General features: G+C 33.2%; 2 protein-coding genes across 2 annotated transcripts; one reads left to right on the forward strand and one right to left on the reverse strand.

Moving 5' to 3' along the window:
• Positions 1-2,232: 2,232 nt before the first annotated feature.
• On the forward strand, positions 2,233-3,128 carry LOC126715399 (uncharacterized). Its single transcript, XM_050415983.1, has 2 exons — positions 2,233-2,475; positions 2,631-3,128. Exons 1-2 carry the CDS (start codon positions 2,238-2,240, stop codon positions 2,864-2,866), a joined length of 474 nt encoding a protein of 157 aa, XP_050271940.1. The 5' UTR covers positions 2,233-2,237; the 3' UTR covers positions 2,867-3,128.
• A 3,363-nt stretch (positions 3,129-6,491) lies between these two features.
• Positions 6,492-15,761, reverse strand: LOC126715400 (CBL-interacting serine/threonine-protein kinase 24-like). Its single transcript, XM_050415984.1, has 15 exons — positions 15,484-15,761; positions 15,162-15,356; positions 13,845-13,907; positions 13,644-13,715; positions 13,331-13,438; positions 13,160-13,234; positions 13,013-13,066; positions 11,802-11,927; positions 10,824-10,913; positions 9,633-9,755; positions 9,272-9,391; positions 8,393-8,509; positions 7,827-7,883; positions 7,566-7,640; positions 6,492-6,972 (listed from the first exon to the last, which is right to left on the reverse strand). The coding sequence occupies exons 2-15, from the start codon at positions 15,324-15,326 to the stop codon at positions 6,907-6,909; spliced, it is 1,311 nt and encodes a 436-aa protein (XP_050271941.1). The 5' UTR covers positions 15,327-15,356; positions 15,484-15,761; the 3' UTR covers positions 6,492-6,906.
• Positions 15,762-16,492: the final 731 nt, after the last annotated feature.

Raw genomic sequence — 16,492 nt, forward strand, 5'->3', positions numbered from 1 at the left:
CTTTATTTTTTTTATCATCCCATTTTACAACTCACTCAACATCACAGTTCTTATTTTCCAACCCTATTCATTTATCTCTCTTCCACTCCTTTTCTATCTCTTCCTTTGAAATAAACCAAACAAATTAATATTTATTTGTTTTATACAACCATGCTACAGTAGTTTGTTTATATACAAATTTATTGTTCATAGTTGCTAAAATTTGTTAACAATAGCAACCCAGATAAAGTATGTTTTAGGCCTCTGAAAATGTAAAATAGCAATTTGGGGGGTTTTACACCCCATACTAATGCTGACACCGTTTTAGATCAAGAGAATAATTTGGACTCAATCTCACGAGTGTGACTTGAGTTTGATGGATAACATGTGTTTGATTTGAGCTTGCAAGAATCAAAAGTTTTGTATTACCCCAATTAAGAGGACCAATTAAGAGGACTTATTACAATTCTCTTTAAATGAAAACTCTATTTTTACTTGTGTTTTGAGTTTTGACCATTATTGTCAAATAATTGTAGAACATACATGTCTCCATGGTCTCTAATTCTCTGATATAGTTGTCAAGAAGTGTTGTCGTGTCTTCCTTGTTTTTTGAGCGAATAAGTCTAGTGCCACACATGGCGAGTTGTGGCATTTGTTGTGCCAGAATGTGTGGCACTAGACTTATTCTTTTTGAGCATTTGCTTAATTAAATCAAAACCTAATTAAATTTCAAGTTATTTAATTTGTAACTATTTCTTTTATATATATATATATATATATATATTTCGCTATCATATAATAACCACTTGTTTTAGATGAACTAGACTATTTAACTACTTGACATGTGTGTATTGCTTGGAAGACTAATCCTCTCACCCCCACGTGTCATGCCTTAATTGGCAAAAAATTAAAGTGTATTGTAAATAACACAAGCCTAGATGTGAGAAATAAACAACAAGAGATTTCTCTTGATTTTACCAATAATTATCTTATGTGCTCATTCAATGGAGCAAGCTCATGAGATATCGCTTCCTTTTGTACGCATGGCTTATTATGTATATTATTCCTTGTCTCAAGTTAGAGTTTAGTTTAAAATAAAATAATTATTAATAAAAATGTAATGATCTTTACGTAGCATGATTTTTTTTATTATAAGAATATGGTTGTGAAAAGAATGTAAAGATAATGTAGAAAATTGAAGAAGTAAGAACTTTGATTTATTTATATTTTAAAAATAAGGATATATATTTTGAAATGTATTAAGAAATAAGAAATCGATTTAAACTAGTAAGAAGTGTAAGTTTATAAATATTGGGGAAAAAGTATTATTTAGAGTCTTACAAGAAATGTACAGAAATTACAAATTGTAATATTGTCAGGTCATAAATTTACACATATAGTAGTATTCATTAATATTCTAATCTTACAATTATTTAGCAAAAACACTTAATGCTATTTCTTGGTAATAATTCAATAGTTAGGGAGGTGGGATTTGAACTCCAAATGTATCGATGAAAAATATCAAAATGTGCCAACCAATTAAACTACAAGATTCTTGACATACTCATTTGTTTAGAGTTATTTGAAGTTTATATTATTTATTTGACTAATCATAATTTTTTTAGATACAATTATATTTTTTATACAATTTGTTTATTTTTAAATAAATTAAACTATCTCATAATTTAAAAAAAAAAAAAAAAACTAATAATAAGGAATAACTAAAACTCAAACACCTTAATGTAATAGTTTATCATAGATCAGAAGACATTGCAAAGAGTCAAGAGGTCGTGGACTCGTGGCCATGAAACTAACTTACAAACAGAAATCAAGGGGATGATTAAAACAAAGAGTTTGCTATAGCCACTGAATTTTTCATGGAAAATTCACACTCTCCTCCATTACACATCACTTGGACCCATCCCAATACAAAAGAAAAAAAATGGGTTTGAAAATTTTAGGTGCCCACTTTGGTGTCCTTTGGACTTGTTCTCAAAACAAATTCAAAAATTTTTAAAAAGAAAAGCTTAAACAAGTGTACTGTTACTAACTGTAGCCTCACCTTGTATGATGACAAAAAAAGAGTAATCCAATAATTAGAAAAGGTGACCAGGGAATGTCAATTCAGCCAGCAAAAGATGAAAATAACTGTGACCACTGTCATTCACATTTCACACTGAAAAACCTATAAGTCAGAGCCACTGTAGCTCCAATAAAAACTCAAAACCAAGTTATTCTATTGGGACCCCCCAGGGACCATGATGCCTTGTATTAGTGAACAAAACAATACAACCCATCACCTCGGTTGCACTTGCAATCAACACCCTTTCTTCTCTTCACAAACATACTCCCACACCTCACTGCAAATTTTCATGTTCTTTTCTGTTTACATGAAGAAAGGATTGATGGCTCCATCAGGAAATGAGCTTAATGGGCTAAGGATTGCAGTCATTGTGATACTTTTCTTTTCTCTCACATTCTTTCCTTCCAAATCAGGTAAACACAGGAAATATAAACCCTTTTAAGCACTGGTAAAGTACCTATATAGTGTTTTGTGTCTTGCATTTTATGTCACAGCTTAATTATGATATATTCGCAGAACTAAGCCTTACTGTTTTGTTTTGTTTTGCTTTGTTGTGATCCATTGGCAGATGGGTCAATGTTACTAAGAGATAGTGATCATGAGGGTGTGAAGCAAATGAAATTGGTGTTGGGTTCAAAACCTCCTCGGTGTGTTAACAAGTGCTTGAGTTGCAAGCCCTGCAGTGCTGCTTTAGTTACATCTCCACACCATAGAAAAGAATTCCAAGCATCATTTCAGCGAGATGAGAGTTATTATCTTCTCTCATGGAAATGCAAATGTAAAGATAAGTATTTCCAACCTTGAAAGCTCTGGCCAAAAAACAAGAAGCCTAGAAAGTTTATAGCCTAATCTGATGAGGACATTGCCGTGTATATAGGAGCTATAGTACTGCTAGAGTTACAGACCCCCGGTTGGTTTGTCACTATTTAGACAAAATAGTCCTCTCTCTTTCTCTCTCTCCCCAAATGATATTACTCAGTACTTGAATGATTTAGTGCTAATTTGTGTTGAGACTGTTTGTAGTAATTATTGGCAATTAAGAGCTGCAAATTTACTGTTTTTAGTATTTATTTTGTTAAAGAGTGAAGGTTTTTTTTGGGTAAAATGTTAAAGAGTGAAGTTGCCAATGAAACTTCATTGAAGGTAGTTGTCCGTGCGACTTTGGACTCCTCCAAAGAAGAGCTACTTCTCCACGTGACTTTTTTTTTTTTTTTTGAGACACCTCCACGTGACTTTGTACTCACCAAAAGCAAGCGTACAGACCTATTCAGTACTTTTCTTTATTACTATAATTTCTTCATAGTGGTAGTCTATTCTCACAAGGAGAACTGGAGAACCGGTTCAAATCCTCATGAATTCTAATATTGTACTTTATGATGTGTTTGAATTTGAAGAACTGAATCAAGGATTCGAAGCATAAATGGAATGGTTAATAAATTAGATGATATAAATTTAATAACACATGATGAGTTAAGACTATTAAATTTGGAGATTTTGTTTAAAAAAATATTTGTGATAATCATTTCAAATCCACGTATTAATACTACCACAAGTATAAATGTTTAAGGAGAGTGGAGGGTAAGGGTCGATGTTCAAGTCTCTAGAAAGGAGTTTTATATACATATACACTCAAATTAGGTTAGAATAGAAATTTTATCTTGTATATCCATGTATTAATTAAACATAAATTCATTCATAAATTTCATCGATAGAAGAGAATTTTGTTATTTCTTATTCTATTCAATAAATTTAAACTAAAATTTTGAAATCCAAATCCATCTCCTTAAAAACTTTTATCCAAATGAATCATTAAGAAATTTGCACCAACCCCACTCAAGGGTTAGCGAAAATGGCAGAAACCACTTGTTATGAAGAAAAGCTCGTAACCAATTGAAGCACCATATTTCAACTTCAACCAAAATACTCATAAAGATACAGAGAAACACCATGAATTTCTTTAGGGTAAATTCAGCAAGGTGCCTCTTCTCTACCAATCAAACAAATAAAAAGAGAAGAAAACAAAAGAGATGTGCCTCATTGTTTTTTTTTTTTTGATGAATATGTGCCTCATTGTATTTATTCTAATGGAGAAGTTTAGGGGGTGTTTGGTTTGTCAATTTCCAAACTTATATCTCTGTTTCCATAACTCATAACTCAAAAATGGTGGGACCCATAACAAAAAGGTTGTTTGGGAAGTCCATAACTCTGTTTTCATCACTCAATTCTCTGATTTTTTAGTTATGAGTTATGGAAACAAAAAATACATTTTGGCTGTTTTTAGTTTCCATAATTCATAATTCAATGACAATATTGTAATTAAACACACATAAGAGACCCACAAACAGTACCCAACCGCAACTTTTGACCACTTTTGACTTTTTTTTTCCTTTCTTCTCCTAGGTTGGCTGTTCGGTTCTTTTTTTTTTTTTTTTTCTTCTTCTTCTTCTTCTTCTTTCTTTCACTGGTTCGGTCTGTTCTGGATTTTTTTTTTTTCACTGGTTCGATCTTCATGTTCTGGTTTATTTATTTATTTCACTAGGTTCGGTGTCACTGGTTCAGTCTTCATGTTCTCTTTTTTTTTTTCACTGGCTATTCGGTTCTTTTTTTTTTTTTTTTTTCTTCTTCTTCTTTTTCTTCTTTCTTTCACTGGTTCGGTCTGTTCTAGATTTTTTTTTTTTTTCACTGGTTCAATCTTCATGTTCTGGTTTATTTATTTATTTCACTAGGTTCGGTGTCACTGGTTCAGTCTTCATGTTCTCTTTTTTTTTTTCTTTTTTTTTTTCTTTTTTTTTTTCACTGGGTTCAGTGATACTGAATGAAAAAAATAAAATAAAAAAAAATAAAACCTGCACCGTGTGACAGGTATAGGACCCACAAATAGTGTGAAAAATATTGAGTGATGACAAGTGAGTGATGGTGCCAAACGGGTAGGGTATTTTGAGTGATGAGTGATGAGTGACGGAAATTGAGTGATGAAAAAAAATAAACCAAACATGGCCTTAGGGGCTGTTTGGATTTATGATTTCCATAACTCATAACTCTGTTTTTATCCTTCATAACTCAAAAATGGTGGGACCTATAGCTGAGAAGTCCGTTTGGTTTTTGTTTTCAGTTGTTTCCAGTTTTTGTTTTCATTACTCAATTCTCTGATTTTTGAGTGATAAGTTATGGAAACTGAAAACACATTTTAGGTGTTTTCAGTTTTCATAACTCAATTTTCAATAGCATTTTCGTAATTAAAACTACATACTGGGTCTCACTGGTCTTGTCATGTCAGCTTTCCCTTCTCTCTCCCACCGGTCACTCTCTCTTTTCTTTTTCCTTTTTTTTTTTTTTTTTTTTTTCACTTTTCTTTCTTTCTCTCTTCTTCTTTATCTGTTCTTCTTCAAAGCAAAAAGCTCATACTCACCGACCACTCACACCGAAAAGCTCATACCCATGTTGAAAAGCTCATACTCACTGATATATTGACGAGAAAAGCTGAGAGATCATCGGCGTCGATCTTCGATCACACATCGAAAAGCTTCACCACGCGCTCATTCTCCTCATCGTTGCTATCATACTTGTTCTTCGATCTGGCCAGAGCGTCGAAATCGGCATCCATAGCAACAGCAGATCTCCGTTGGAAACGATTCGATTTGGAAGCTCGTTCTTCAATCTGGAAGCTCTGTTGTCAGCGCTAGGAACAACTCTGTTGGAAACTATTCTATTTGGGTCTTGTTATTTCTAGACTTTTTTTTTTTTTTTTTTTGATTTGGTGGTATATGAAGTTTAGGAAACTGTGAATGGAGTTTTTGTGACTGTGGTGTATGGAGTCTTTGGTTAATTTGTGAATGAAGTTTTTGTGTTAAACTGTGACTGTGGTGGTGGCAAAATGAAACGAGCAGGGGAGAAAATGGTGGGAAATGAGGGTGAGGCAAGTAAGCTAATAGCAGTCTCTGACCAATTGCTCAGGTATGGGTCCCATAAAAAGTAAAAAATAATTGATTGATGAAAACTGAAAATAATGTCCAAACGGGTGGGGTGTACAGAATTGGCGTATTTTAAGTGATGAGTGATAAGTGACAAAAATTGAGTGAAGAGTGATGGAAAAAATAAAAAAATAAAAAAATAAAAAAATAAAAAAATCCAAACAGGGCCTTACTTTGCATATAAAGTTTTGATAGAGAAGTAGCATGACTGTGGACTGTTTTGTTTTTTGTTTTTTTGTCTTGGCTCTTTGATTGAGACTCTTCATGACTACAAAACTTGGCCAAGATCCAACTGCAAAGTGACCCATGAGATTTGGCAGGGGATGCTCGGTGATTGTGGTAGCTAGAAGGAAAATCAAGACGTGTTATGTTTGTGCTGTTTTACTGTACAAAGAACTCTTGTTATGACTAGTGTTATTATGCACCCAATTACCAAAAACCACATTTACAACAAAAGCAAGAACCAAAGAGACCAACTAGGTAAATACGAACTTTCTGATTTACATATAATCATACATCCGTAGAAACTTTTTCTCTCTTTCCAAAAACAAGTACAGACAAACTTCTTGATTTACATAAAGCCTCTAAATCGAAGGTCATAGATCTCCCAGGGTGAATCAGTGGGAAAAGAAACTCCGTAACTTATTGGTGTCCTCTCATTTTGCAATAAAATATACTTTGATTTCTAAACTAACAAGAAACCATAATTAATTAAGGATTATACTTGTGTAGTAGCTCTTTTCAAGAAATATTTCAATGTTTGTAGTAGATTTTTTGCCCTAAGAGGGAATAGCCTCTCTGTTGATCTGCTTACTGATATGCATCACATCCATGGAACTGGATCAGCAAGTCTTTATTCTAAGCAGACTTGAATTAGCCATGACCCTCCGATGCTTTCCAAATGATATTATCTAGTTTGGCACAGAAATTCTTGTAGAACTGCAAAGAGCTCACAAGAAAGATGTTACGATAGTTGATAGATAAACAGAAGGTTGTATGCCAGCTACTGTGTAATTCATGAAAAAAACAGGACAAGAATGCACTGAGGTTGAAACCAAGTTTTGCACCATGAGTGATGCTAATTGTGTAATAAATGACACCAAGAAACATGAAATTGATTATTTAAGCCTAACCAAGCTGAGGATGTTGAAATTGATAGATGGCAGAAACGCAAGGATAGTAAAAGATATGTATGTTATTATATTGAGTCACTATTATGCAACTTACCACCCTCCTCCCCCCCCCCCCCCCCCCCCAACCAAAAAAAAAAACAACAGAGAAACAACTAAGCAAGATGGCTAAGAAGGTTTAGTCAGATGCAATAAAGACAAATATCTGCACCAACAAGAACTAAGGTAGGCAAAGGCACTAAAGGGGCAATAAAAAGCCCCCAAATGTGATCGAGATCAAGAGTAGAGACATGATAGCCTGTAATCACATTAAAAATAAGGTCTGATAGAGCATAATAACCAATGATAAAAGGGACAGATTTCCTGGAATCAGACATGAATATATTATCTGTAGAAGCTAACCTTGTGATATTCAAGAGTATCGCCAGCTGCCTTTCGAGCATCTACCATGAAAAGGGATGGTGCAACTTCAAAAACCTATACATGAAAGATAAAGCTGCCTTGTAAACAGTAGTAACCTAGACTGTAACCAAGGCATTACTACCAAGAAACTTTTTTCCTTTTCCTTTTTTTTTTTTTTTTTTTTTGTTGTTGTGGGGGGGGGGGGGGGTGGGTGGGGTTGAGGAGTGAAACAGTGTGCAGTAACCAAATCTAAGAAGTTACCTCCAGGACCACTGCAAATTGACCAGCCTTATTCGCAGATATTCCTTCAAGTCTTATCTGTGGGGAAAATATTTTAATAAAAAAGTTAAAAGGCATTAAACTCTTTTATAAATAAATAAATGAAAAATAAAAATAAAAAAGTCAATGGAACTACGGTTAGCAGTATGGGTTAAATTTTATACATTGGTATTTCTCATTCAAATATTAAGGCAGGAAAAACTAATCAGCAAAATATATGCATAACCCCAAAATATTAATTAGACATCAGTTTGTCAACAACATATAATACAAGAAACGGAACATGTTTGAAGACTTTATTATAGAAAAGCATGAGAATATACAATATCTTGAACAAGAGGCTGATTAATATGATACAAGAGGCTGATAATATACAATAAACAGAGCCAAATGAATGTGATGACCATTTGTGACAAAGTTTATGACAAGCAAGAACAGTATCTTGAACAAGAGGCTAATTAATATGGTTGTGATGGAACTGGTAGCAGAGATGCAGATGAAGTGAAGGTGCACTTCAGCAGTGCATTTATATGAAAGATAAGTCGTACCTTGTAATCACGTCTATGGACTTTGAGACTCATTGATCCTGCAATAGCTTCCATTGTTGAAATGATAACATTTGCTGGTTTGCGGGACACAAAACGAGTTTGCCGCTTCACATAATCCTGCCAGAGAACAAGAAAGTTCTGAAAGAGAGGCACCTCTAAAATTCCACACCACATGAACTATTAAAAGGAAAACAATCAAGAACAAATACTAAAACAGTTCCAGAAATAAAGTAAACAAACGTACATCAAAAGTTTTGTGCCTACGAATTTTATGACATTATTTTAGCCCATGACTACTCCCTGATTTTTTGCTGGTTGTTATTGAATACATTACGCAATTATTTTAACTTAGGCCTGCTTCATGAACAAATTTTTGAATTGAAAATGTATAGTTCTTAACTTTGTCAAATTTATTTAGAAATAAATTATCTTAAACTCATTCAATTTACAACCTATTGAACCCAAAATATTATCTTTTCTACAGTTCTAATCTAGTAATAATCTGCCACAGGTCTCATTTTTCAAAATTGGTGCCACTAAACAAGATAAAGAGGGAACAGCAATAATATACCCAAAAAAAAAAAGAGAATGAGCAAAAATGTAAAAACCATTACCATTCTGTGATATATTGAACATTTTGGACAACCAAAAAATCAAACAGCTAAATTTTAACTAGTTCGTGTGAGTAATAAAAGGGCTATATATTAGCTACAAATAACTTAGCAAAATACAGAGGAAATTGATCATACTTCAACGTAAAATAATACAATATAGACAGATCAGAAATCAGCAACACTCGCTTTAAGATTTCGACATATTAATTTCCATATGCTGGCTCCAAAGACATTTATGAACTTGGGGAATAGTAGATAACTCTACCTGTCCTCTGTCAAACAATGCAGATAAATTCAATCCCTGTGATAAGGTAATCATCTCAAATGCATTCATTATCAAAGGACCCCCTTCATGATTTTCTGACTGCTCAGCAACAAAGTTATTCTGCAATATACCAATAGTCACTGAACATAATTAGAAAACAATTCAGGCGCATAAAATACGCCGTAGAAAAATGGTCTACACAAGAAAAAGTTAAGGTTTAAATACACTGAACTTGGTAAACTAGTATAAATGATTTAATGGTGACATTGCAAAACACAGAACTCTCTAAGCATTCATTAGAAAATTTCTTAATTAAACAAGAAAGACAATCGTACATAGCACGAAAGAAATAACAGCCAACCTCAATGTCATCAAAAACTGCACAAACATCATCCAAATTTACTTCCTCATCTTCTCTGTGCACTGGAGGAACATAGTGCTTCCGAAACCAGGGATCTTTTTTTATTCCTTCAATCTGAATACGCTGCATTAAAAATGGGAACTAGTTACAGAAAGCAAAGAAGAGCATAACAGAGGTCCTTAAGCTTCTGTTGGTTATGTAAAGAACTTTTATTTAATGTTATAAAATTGAACCTTAGATCCCAATCTATTCTAACAAATGCCCTGATTGTCATGTTATGCTACCTTTGGAAAGTTTTATCATTAAGAATAATGAAAAGTTATCTTTCATTCCTTGAGACCAGAATATACCACTCAATTGCTTTCTCTATTGGTTACTATTGCAGCTTACAAGGTCAATATGGTAGGGCCTTATGTCCAACTATTTGTAACTAAGTCCTCATGAATCACAACCAGAATGACATATATCTCAAAACCACTGTCTGAATTTCCTTAATTTTTTAGTTTATAAATAACTTAAAGTGGCAATACTCTTCATCAACACCATACTAATTTATATCTATATATATTGAAAGGTAAGGATAGGTTTATAAAAGAAAGATTATTTCATGTATAAAGGACACAAAGAAGCCTAAAAAATTACAAGAAGAAAAACTTATATACAAAATGGCAATGACTCTATAAACGCAATGGAATTACAATTCGTAAAACCCCAAGTATGAGATTACTCATACAAGGTTATATATATATGATAACAATGAAATCTGTCCTTTTGTTTGTACGCTATATGCCTTGCATTTGTTCCTGAAGTTACAAGCAGGGAACGAGAAACTAGCAATAAATATTAGCTCTTTAAAGAGGATTGGTATTATAAGATATTATTATTGTTTTTCCATGAAGTAGATCTGACCAATCACCTAACTCAAGTGAAAAATATAATCACCACCTAACTGATTAGGAAAGCAGGTTAGAAATGAAATTCATCATCTCGTAGATACCAAAGGTAATTCTAAGTCATACTTATCAAGTAATTCAGATCATTCGAAGCAACTGGGACCCAATGGACTTGCTAAATAAAGCATGCATTATGATTGTATATGAGTAAATAACAAAACCAATTCTATGATCTGCGTATAGAGAAACAAAATGCTTGCAGTTTTAGGATATGCAAATAGCAAAACAAAATACTTACTTCTTTAGGATTGGGATTGAGTATTTTATGTATCAATGAATTCACCTCAAGAGGAAACCAATATGGACAAGAGAATTCTGCTGCATTTATCTACACATCAGCCACAAGAGCAGTTAGTTAAAAGCTGCCAATCATCCATTTGAACTACTAATTGTTATGCAACTCATATTCAGTCCCTGGAGAAAGTTTCCTCATTGTTCATGGGAGTAATAAAAGAATAGGATAAATTACACTAACCAATCTTGAGGTTTGGGTAATGTTAGGGACTTACCTCCTGTTTTAAGAAACAATATTTGTCCCTAACACTGCTAATAGCTTACACTATGTGGATGGAATAATCAAAAACATGCATATGAACAACTTTTTCATATAACTAACTTAAACATCATAAAACTAATCCTTTCGAACTGTGGTTCTCCCTCTCTTGCAATGGCTGAGTTTACTTATGTTAAATAATTTAATTTTTTATTTAAGCTTTTCCTTATCATCTAATTAGTCTGGTTAATAATCATCATATAAATTTGCTTTGAATTTTAATCTAATTTGGAAAACAATGGTTTGTTACAATTTTTAACAGCACATGAGGGTAAGGGTATATATGTTATATGAATAAAAACCTTAGGGGATGGAGTAGCAATTTAAAATAAGAGATTGGTGGAGAAATTTACCCAAAAGGATAAATAGATGGTTTTTGAAGCTAACCCTATAAATGAGAAGTCATGGTTGTAGTGTGTCTATATTGGATAAATATGATAATGCAACCTCCTAGAACATCAAGACTTCAACATAAGTACCAGACTACCAGTAAAGTCGAAAAGAGGTGGGGAAAAGACAGTCCTTGCAACATACTTGTACATGAAGAATTTAGTATTTAAGAAAATGAAGACTTTTAAAAATATGTTGAATTCATAAGCATAGATCACTAACAAAATCCATAGTCTATTGAACGAATCAAAAAGTATAATGATAGCAGCAAACCTTTTTGTACAGAGTTGGAAGGTCTGTTTCATTAAAAGGGAGATAACCAGCCATTAGAACATAGAGGATGACTCCACATGACCACACATCAGCAGCTGCACCATCATAACCCTGGTTACTGAGCACCTGTTAGGCAATTAGTCAGTGTAAGCATTTAAAAAATATCTAAAAAATGAGCATGTGATTTCTGTCATCCAAAAAGAAACAAAGAATATTTTTTTTCCATAATAGGATTACCTAAAGTCTGGGAAACACAAACAACTCATTACTGACAAAAATAAAGCTAGAAATTTCCAAAAGTTACCACAATGCCACATTAACTTATCATGAGCAACAATCATATGAAGTTCAATAGATACCAAGGTTATTGTAATTTAATAATGTGTTGAAAGAGATACTTCTAAGCAAAGAGAGATCCATTAAGAGAAGTAGAGCATGAAGTTTAAATGGAATAAGTTGAACAATTCACATAATTCAGGTAAAACATCAAGGAGAAAGAAATTTCAGATACAAAGTATAACAATCGATGAATTTCACCACTCTCCCTCAACCTGATTCAGCAAGGTGAAAGAATGTTTCTGAGCTTCTTATCAGCTTTTGATGTTTACGTGATAGAAAATTTCCAACTCCAAGTAAATATACACCAAGCAACATAATTTGTCGTTGTCTCATACTGATGAAACAAAAAACATCTTCCTTTTTTTTATAAGTGAAACAAAAAACATCTTTGACTCATGAGTAAAGTTTTCTTATTTAACAATTGATAAAAAGTTCAAAACCAGTAACCTAATAGCTCCATCATTCCAGAGAAAAGAAAGTAAGGGCATTTATTTCAGAAAGTTTAATGTAATTAAAAAATCACATGATTCTTCAAAAATACAGGAAAAAATGAATAATTTCAAAGTATCTCCAGATTTAAGTTTTGAGAATCTTTGGCAAAATGTGGAGGTTTTACCCATTATAAGTCCTCTTTTAGAAATTTAAGCCAAAATTTTTAACACGGATTTTAGCAAGACATTACAAAATTATTCGGTAAACACGTGCACCTCAGTAATAGAAGTTGTCTAGCATCCAAAAGTGTTAAAAATGAAAGGGGATAACATTTAAAAATACATTGGCCTAAGTCAAATAAAACCAATTTGCGAAGGTTCCAATGAAATAGCAAAGCATAAGAGATCCAATGTTGACTGCATAATCATGATATTGAATACCTCAGGTGCAACATAATTCGGGGTTCCACATGTTGTGTAAAGAAGACCAACCCCCTGCTCATAGATATAAACGAGAGAGAGAGTTGTGATTAAGAAAAATTAAGAATAGTTAAAACTCTCTGGATTATTTAATGCAAACAAGCTCACTTGTTGAGGCAATGCACTCAGTCCAAAGTCCGAAACCTTCAGATTACAAGATGCATCAAGAAGAAGGTTTTCAGGCTGTGCCTCACAAGGAAAAGGATAACAATATAGTCAGGACCAGAAATGATGTCTTGAAATTACAATCAAACAGAAGAAAACACACGCTAATCGCACCTTCAGGTCTCTATGGTACACACCCTTACTATGACAATGAGCAACTGCATCTATAAGCTGTTGAAAGTATCGCCTACATTCATTTTCAGGAAGCTTTGGCTGGTGAACCTGTATTTCAAAATCAAGTATAAAGATTAAACTTTCTTGCACAAAAGGTTCTGCAAAAGGAAAGTAGTCTATTAGCTAATTAGTAAATTGGAGGCCTCAATGTCTTGTTCTTACAAGAATAGTCTTGCTTCAAAATTTATCAAGAAACCTAGAAATCATATTGACTTTGGCATTCCCATGAACATAAGGACAAGAGAAACCTTACAATTTTATCGAATAGCTCTCCTCCAGTTACAAACTCAAGAACTATATATATCTTTGTCTGGCTAGCCAAAACCTTGAAATTGAACAGGAATATGAGGGGAAGAGAAAAGCAAGCGTCATTAATACCATAGAAAATATTAATTCACATGAGAAGAAAGTCATTATAGCAATAGGTATTATATTTTTAAGAGTGTAAGCATACCTCATGCAGCCTTACTATATTGGGATGCCGGACAATCTTCATTATGGATATCTCTCTTTTAATCTGAAACCCAGCTCAAAAAGAGGTTAGCCAAATCATTTACACAGGAAGGAAAAGTGAGTATCAGCTCCATCATCACCATAATCAACAATACAAAGACATACTTAAAGCACATTGAGTTTAGTATGGTGGAGGGGAAAATGGTATTCATGTAAGGGGCAAATATTTTGTTTAGTTAGATGAAGTTTCTGCATCAATTCTTGCAATGTTTAACTACTGCTTAGTATTCTTGGCCATTACTTAGGGCAAATTGTAAGAGGAAATGCACCAAATGGAACCACAGGAATGTAAAACAGGTAGCAAGAAGATGGATATCCATATTCTACCTAGACCATATATTTTCAGCATCATAAGACTGAGATAACATTGAACAGAGTGATCTTCATGAGCATTCCCCAGCACAACAATGAGTACTGGAATAGATTTATAAAACCAAAGAAGAAGAAAAATATTTGTGGAATAGAGGACCTTAGTACAAATGTGAGAGGAAAACATAGTAATATCAGAAAATTGTCCAGAATGGCAGAAAATGTTGAGATGATACCGCTTGTCAATACTGACGCTGGCGTAACTGCATAAATGTAATACAAAATTTTCCGTCCAAACAAAAAGAAATCAAGCAGAATAATTTATAGGGAATTTTAAGTCTTTATTAAACCTCATGGTACAAAGTAGAAAGTGAATTTATCACGCGTTTCAACTAGTTCTGCCCCAGGTTTTCACACAAAGAGCGCAAATATGTCTGGCTGGCTTTATCTAATTGGACTTGTGCCCTTGGATTGAAATTGATATCCCAATTTCAGATGTTTCATTTTGGGTAAATTTCATACTATAAGGAAGATGAAATTTTTAATCCAAAAACCAAAAATCAGATTCATTTTCAATTCCCAAAAGCCCAAAAACTCCATAATTTCCACCAATATATGCAGGATTATCATCAAATACCTAAGTATTTTAGTTCCAAATCAAACCAACTTGTTACAGCTAAATGCCACCTTGATCCAGCAAACTTAAACTCACAAACCAGACCTCAGTCTCATGAATTCAATAACATTCACACACACACACACACACACAAAAACTAAGCTAAGAATTTGGAAACATCAACAATTCGGTAATCAACCAAAAACTATTCTTATTCAATCCGAAAACGCTTACAACGAAACACGCACACATACACATAAAAACTTCACAAATAATAATAATATAAAAACAAACCTGTTTTGAATGAAATTTAGGAAACAGTTAAAAAATTACCTGATCAACCATTTTGTGTTCAAGAATGGTGGACTTAGCCAAAACTTTGACGGCCACGCTCTCTCCGGTCTCCGTGTTCCTCGCAAACTTAACCTTAGCGAAGGTTCCCTCGCCGATGGTTCTCCCAACCTCGTACTTCCCAACCTTTCTCGACATTCCCTTCATCTTCTCTCCAATTTCATTTCACACATAGAACTTGGTACAAAAGCATTCAATTAATTTTCGTTAGTTTTTTAGGTTCAATAACTAATTAAAGTGTTTATTATATAAAAATTGGGGACGAATAGAATTTTTGATATTATAGAGAATATAAATCTCTTACCGGAGATTTAAATTAATTTCGCCGGAGAGAATCGGATTCTTGGAAATCCAGGCCAGAATTGAATTGGTGTAAATTTAATTAAAAATTTGAATTGTTACTAATCTAACTAGTAAAGTTTATAAAGCTTGCACGTGAAAATGACACATTTTTAAAAACAACCAAAAAAAAACGATGCAAGCGAAAAAAAAGGAACACGACATGACGACATTACAACATGTCCGAGATGTCACGCGGTGTAACCGCACGCAACGCAACGCAACAACTCTGACTTTCTTTTTTTTGGTAAAGACAACTCGACTTTCTTGCATCGTCTTCTTAATTCTTATCCACAGCCCACTGTAGTTTTTTCTGACTTTTTATAGTCTATATATAAAATAATAGGTAAAGTAAAGAGAAACTCAAATTGCAATTTTAAATTAGATCTCTAATTTTGTGCCACGTGTCCAGATTGCAATTCCAAATTAGAACTCTAATTGTGTGACATGTGTCTAGATTTATGTGAGGATGACACCAATTTCAATATGAAATTAGAGTCTAATTTTGAGCCACGTGTCCCAATATATTTTTCTAAATTTAGGTGTCAAGTGAAGACCACACCATACATACATATACAAATTTCCTCAAATCACATAGGAGTCTTTAATGACTCTCTCGTCTCTTGGCTTTTCACATTTTTTTTTTTTTTTTTCACATCAATCCCAATCACTCTAAAATCCTTTCTTAATTTTTGTGCCAAAGGAATTATATATATATATATATATTTATAAAATCAAAGCTGAGAGAAAATATAATTTAAATTCTAAATTGGATAATTAATTTTGCATCATGTATCTTATCTAAAATTTTAAATTTTTGTGCATGCATTAACACCTAACACGGAAGTTAGAAAACCACAATAATCAAGTTCATTCACCTAAGCAAAAACATTTAACTTGCACACTATAAAAATCCCTACCATCCCATTCATTGTTCATAAAAGCATAAACATACAACCTTCCAGAAACATTCA

This window comes from Quercus robur, chromosome 2 (genome assembly GCF_932294415.1).
Source record: "Quercus robur chromosome 2, dhQueRobu3.1, whole genome shotgun sequence".
Lineage (NCBI taxonomy): Eukaryota > Viridiplantae > Streptophyta > Magnoliopsida > Fagales > Fagaceae > Quercus > Quercus robur.